A 6,153-nucleotide genomic window follows, 5' to 3' on the forward strand; every position below is an offset into this window, starting at 1 on the left:
GGGGCGATATTTACCTCCCTCCCCCGCCCCGAGCGCCTTTGTCCGCCCGCGCTGGAGCGCTCGGGGATCGCCGGGCTGGGAGCATTGTTGTGTGCGAGCGAAGCGTCGGTCATGCCGGGGAGAGAGTAGCGAGCGTACGCGGGGCCGAGGCCGGCAAGAGCCGAAGGAGCTGGGGAGGAGAGGGAACTGCCGCTTGGTCCCGGTGTCCCTGCATGGACCGCGAGAGAGACGCGCTGAGCTGACCCTGCCGGAGCTGTTTCTGCTTGTACATGTGAGATCTGGTTGGGTTTTTTTCTCCACCTCTCTCTCTCTCTCTCCAGCTCCTTCTCGTATTCTCCACTTACTCCTGTATGCAAAATGGTGGACCCTGTGGGGTTTGTGGAGGCTTGGAAAGCACAATTTGCAGACTCTGAGCCTCCTAAAATGGAGCTGAAATCTGTGGGAGACATTGAACAGGAACTGGAGATGTGCAAAGCATCTATCCGGAGGCTGGAGATGGAGGTCAACAAGGAGAGGTTTCGCATGATTTACCTGCAGACTCTTCTGGCAAAGGAGAAAAAAAGCTATGATAGACAGAGATGGGGTTTTAAACGTGTTTCTCAGTTGCCTGAAGGGGGTGCAGAGCAGCAGATCCAGGACCTGCATCATCACCAGTCTGCTGACCAAGAGGAATATGAAAAAAGCAAGTCACACCATGGGGAGGAAAAGTTCAAACCCAGGATACCCTCTCTGCGGAAGCTGTCTACACAGAGCGATGGCTCGGACCTGTCACCTGTGGACAGCCCCCATCATGGGGAAGGAGAGCAGGACAGGTGTAAGTACTATGGGGAAGAGAAACTGAAGAGAGTTGCAGAAGATATGGAGAATCGCTGTGATACAGATGGCTCTCCTTCAAAACACAGGTCAGCTTCCACTCGCAGGCTGGTGGGATCTGCTGAGAAGGAGGGATCATTTGAACCCAAGGAGAGAGGGAACAGCACGAGTGTGGCAGCCCTAAGGTCCAATTTTGAGAGAATGAAAAAGGTTAATTCGCATTCTTCTGGAGATAACAAGGATGTTGTTGAAAAGCCCTTTTATGTGAACATGGAGTATCATCATGAGAAGGGTCTAGTAAAGGTCAACGATAAAGATGTTTCTGATAAAATAAGCTCCCTTGGCAGCCAAGCCATGCAAATGGAACGCAAAAAGTCTTTGCACTCCCTCCCTTCTAACGTGGTACCCAGCTTCAGCGAGTTCCAGAGGCCTGCTTACAGGGGAAGGTGCTCGGAGAGCAGCTTTGGCTATGATGGAGAATATGAGGATGCTGAACTGAACACCAAGTTTCTCAAAGATAACCTGATTAATGCCAATGGCAGCAACCGCTCGCCTTGGCAGCCCATGGACTTTCAGCCGTATCAGAGTATCTATGTTGGTGGAATGATGGGGGAAGGAGAAGGAAAAGGACCTATTCTGCGGAATCAGGGCACAACTGACCAGGAAAAACATCTCACGTGGCCCAGGAGATCTTATTCCCCCAGGAGTTTTGAAGATATAGGAGGAGGATATACTCCTGACTGTAGCTCTAATGAGAACCTTACCTCCAGTGAGGAAGACTTCTCCTCAGGACAGTCCAGCCATGTGTCCCCCAGCCCCACTACTTACCGCATGTATCGGGACAAGAGCCGTTCTCCCTCCCAGAACTCTCAGCAGTCCTTTGACAGCAGCAGCCCACCAACCCCCCAGTCTCAGAAACGGCACAGGCAGCAGCAGGTCATTGTGTCTGAGGCTACTATTGTGGGTGTACGAAAAACAGGACAGATCTGGCCAAGCGATGGAGATTTGCCCTCTGGGAGATGTCACCAGGACAGCTGTTTCCATGGGGATACAGGTGTGTACCAGCTTTTTGTTTAGCCTTGTCAATGTATAGGGCAGGGGATGGCATTGTGGATATTAATGGGAGACCCTGGGTGAATCTAAGGGGGCAGCTGTTTCATGTGAGAAGTCTGTGTTTAATTTGTAGTTCAGCTGTTTTAGAAAGGTCCTACAGAAGTATGTGTCAGGTTGCATTTTAGGAATTCAGCCTGGATTCCCAGAAGGGTCGATTCAGGCATCTCTGAGGGTCAATGGAGTCCAGTGTTAATCAGTTCTTAAAGTTTTAGTGTGAACACTGAGGTAAAAATGGGCCAGAACTTCACCTGGTATTTACCAGCTGTGGTGAATTCACCACCAGATAGTTCCCTCCCTCAGATTCATGCACTTAGGAGTAGTTAAACTCTACCTCAGAGGTGGTAGTGTGCCAACATACTACAGCCTGAGGGTTTTGCTGGAGCCTTCCTGAAAATGATGCTGCTTCCACAATCTTGTTTTTTCCTGCCTGTATTAATTGGGAGTGCTAGTTTCTCGTTCTGTCTTGTGTCAGCCTTCAATTAGAGCTGATTGGAGGTGATGATTGTGCAACCCTGTTCTTGAAGCTTTCTGCCATCACTGAGTGAAGGAAGAACTTGGAATATCAGGAAGCCCTAAGGGGAAAATGTTAATTTCACCAGAATAAAAATTGTTGTTTGGGGAAGAATGGGCAATGTTTGAACCAGTTCTTATGTAAGCCATACAGGTGTGTCTGTGGAATTGCAGTGAATTTATAGTTGGTGGAAGAGGCATACAAGGGACTGTGTGAATTCAGATAGATTTATTGAATGTATGTGGACATCTGAATCTATTTAGCAAGGCAAGGCATGTAGTATAAATAGTTTCTTGTGTTAACACCAGTAGTCTATGGCAGTGAATGGAAATCAAATCCAGGAATGAAAAAAACCAAGAACTTTTGTTTTGACAGACTTCTGTATTCTAAATCTGTGAGTTCTCTTGTGAGTTTTCTTCATCACTTTAAATCTCATTTTAATAAGGGATTAACGTGTTATTTGTCAATGGGGCCAAATTCCTGAAGTAGTAGGGGAAGTGAGAGACCTGTCAGAGATGTTGTCACTTTCTCAGGTTGTGTGAATTTGCTGTATTAGCTCTCAGAAGAGTAACTTTGCTGAAAGGAGATGCCTGGTTTTACTTTCCCTGCTGATTGTTTTTGCCAGCAGTACTTTTCAGGAGCAATAACAGAGAACCTTTCCCTGCCCCCAGCCATCCTCAGATCCCCTTGTGTTATTGGAAGGCTGGATGGTTGTAGTGGATGTTCAGTGTCCATGGAAGCTCTGCACCCTGTCCTCACAGTGACTTCTTCCTTATCAGATTGGATGTACATCCCTGTTTCCTAGCTGGGACTGCTGCGTTCCTGTTGGGCTTTGTGCCTGTTTGTATCTGAGGGATAGCACTGGCAGTGCTGGGGGTCTTGTGCTGGTTTGAACCAAGCTGCAACCATCTGTCTCTGCTCTTGTTTACTGATGCTCTTTAGATGACTGGGAAGCCTCCTGGCAGTTTCAATTTTTGCAGAAGGAAACAAAGGGACAAAAATAACAAAGGTTGTTAAAGCTTGAGGATAGATTCAGCTTTCAGAAAGGCAATAGATAATTTTTATTTTAAGTAATTTAGCTGGGATGCAGTGATAAAAAATGGGCTGCTGAAAGTCAGAACACTTAAAATTCCTGCTTGTGCTGGAAAGCTTTGTGTCTTGTTTCTAAGGATGACCACACATTGCAGGCAAGGACACAATGTAACTGATCGACCTTCTGCTTTCCTCAGCATAGGGGGTAACATGGCAAGCTTAGCAGGAACTTTCACCAGATGGCTAATCAGTATCGTCTTGCACATTAGCTGGTGGCAACTTTTTACTTACCCAAAAAGGCTTATGCCTTCAGGAGGACTGTGTTTCTGATTAATTCCTACTGAGCATCATTTTATATGAATTTTCTTTCTTTCCTGATTAGGAAGAATTTTGATCTGAAACCAATTGGCAGAACCTCTTTCTCACAAAACAAACAAAAGGCTTGAGAGACCACTGAGTGATTAGCTGGCTGGCTACCATTCCCAGCCACCATGCTCTGGTGTGAACTGTTCTCCATCACCACATGATCCGAAAGCAGTTCACAGATCCAGACAGCTTTTCCTGCACCTGTGGTTCAGTCACTGCTTCTGCCAGGCTTCCCTGAAGTTTTGCTTGAACAGAGAGTGCAAGTTTGAATCACAGTAGGTTCTGGCCAGCCTTAATTGTAATTAACATCAAGTGGGGTTTGTTCAATAGTGTTTGACTTCTTTGTGCATTCAGATTTTTGTATGCTTCTTGGCTTTGCCTTTGATAACTCTTCCTGTAATAATGCTGAGTGTGCTGTGGACAGGTGCAATGTGAAATTTCTGTCCAGATCTGCCATCCCAGTGCACCTTGAGCATGGCCAGCAGACACATGTTGTTCTGTCCAAATTATTTCATAAGTTCACAGTTGAGTGATGTTTTCCTAATTCTGTATTGCAGAAAAGGACCTAACTCTCAAGTGAATGGAGTCCAAGCCAAAATTTTGATCTGGGTTCTTGGAGATGGGGTATCAAAAACTCTTAATCAGACTAAGGTAGTAGGCTTTCAGTTTTTTCAAAGGAGCAGAATGAGAGCTTCAGGGTTGAGATTTGGTAATAGCTGTACTTTTTATTAAACATACTTAATGGAGCCTGGGCAAAGATATTTATATTAGGATTAATTATGTATCACTAATTTCCTGTAGTGGGAATAGAAAAAAACCATGTCTTAACTCTGCATTAAGCTTGAATATTTTTCCTATGATTGTGGAGGAAGAATAAGATTTTTTGAATTCTGGCTACTGGTAAACATCGGTTGCAGAGACATACACAAAAGAAGCCACTCGTGTATTTCAGCTTATAGTCAAGGGGAGAGTTGCTCAGTGCTGTTATGGAATGATGATGGCCTCAGCTGGGTCAATTTTTTGACTAGTAGCAGTTTGTTAATGGAGGAGCACACTGGAGCTGTGGCTTGGCTTTATAGCTTGCTGCATAAAATCAGTGCATGCTCTCTCAGCTCTGTGTGTCAAGTGATTTTTATCTATCTGCATAACAACATGGAAACTTTGTCTGGAGTCCACAGCTGCTTCCCTCAAGGTGCCCCAGTAGTGGTTTCTGTTCACATGAGAAGACCTGATGGTGCTCTGCAGTGTTCTGCTGGGCTCTTTCTCTAGAAAGCTGCCAACAACCATAGTGCTCAATGCGAGGTCAGTTTGGGGATATGTGTCATTTAATTCCATTGGGAGTGAAGTTTTACTTATTTTAGCTGCTACTAAGTGTGGGAGTGCTGAATGTCCCTTTCTGGAGAGCATGGAACATTCTCTATATTTTTAGTGATTTCATGTAGACAGAGAAAAGAGTGGTGGAATTTATGCATGTGAACTGCAAGACTCAAAATTCCTGTTATCTCAGCTGAGCAGAATGCCATTTTAAAGCTCCTACTTAGAGCTGTAGGTTCTTCAGTTTTGGTATGCTTTAAATGCCTGACCAGATAGGCAAGCATCTGAATTTCCTGCTGCTAAGGTAAACCTTGACACTTACTTGCCCCAAGTAAGCATGCAGTGTGTCGTCATGGAAGGACCTTGTTCAGTACCACTTTCTGCAAGGGTCTGTTCCTGAGCTACTTGCATCTTCTGAGATCTTGGACAAGTTTCTTAATTCTGCACTTCTTCCACCCACTATTGCATTCTGTGGCTTTTAGTTTGAAGCTGTAGTTTGAAAAGTGCTTTGCAGTATTTTACTGGTACAAAGACTCCTAAGGCAACATGCCAGTCCTGTTGGTGCTCTTTAAAGACCCAACTTTCCTTTGAGCAACTGAGACACAGATTTCAGGCCACTGTAGTAATTCTTCCTTCTGAGGAGCTGAAACGTAGGAACTTCCATAATGTGCAATTTGCTTGTTAATCTTAAGGGCTCCTGACCATGGGTCCTGTTTTCCATTTGAGACTTACATTGAATCAATAATGAAGTTTACATTTTCTCTGGCACTTGTTTAGTTTATTTTGCTGTTACTTTACAAACATGTTTTAATCCTTTCCTCTGATCAGTGGATTTCCTAGGAGCACTGTTGCCAAGATGCTGTTTAAATGCAACTCCCCACCCTGCCTTGCTTTTCAGCAATTTAGTGGCTTTTGAGATTTTTGAGATTATCAAGACGTTTGTGCTACCACTCCCCTCTTCTTAGTTTGGGGGAGTGAAGAGCTCTTTCTCTGCCAGATTTCTC

The 6,153-nt window shown here is 45.0% G+C and overlaps 1 protein-coding gene across 2 annotated transcripts in view; it reads left to right on the forward strand.

Annotated features, from left to right (window-relative positions):
* Positions 1–357: 357 nt before the first annotated feature.
* The window catches only part of BCR (breakpoint cluster region), a 92,371-nt gene continuing 86,575 nt past the window's right edge, over positions 358–6,153 (forward strand). Inside the window, exons 1-3 of one of the 2 annotated variants that reach the window (XM_009078075.1) lie at positions 358–618; positions 709–781; positions 857–1,867. In XM_009078075.1, the coding sequence (XP_009076323.1) occupies positions 358–618; positions 709–781; positions 857–1,867 (1,345 nt within the window). Of the gene's footprint in view, positions 1,868–6,153 lie in introns of both variants that reach the window. The other variant, XM_009078074.1, reaches the window with a different exon arrangement.

The sequence above is a fragment of the Acanthisitta chloris genome, unplaced genomic scaffold (genome assembly GCF_000695815.1).
Source record: "Acanthisitta chloris isolate BGI_N310 unplaced genomic scaffold, ASM69581v1 scaffold20297, whole genome shotgun sequence".
Lineage (NCBI taxonomy): Eukaryota > Metazoa > Chordata > Aves > Passeriformes > Acanthisittidae > Acanthisitta > Acanthisitta chloris.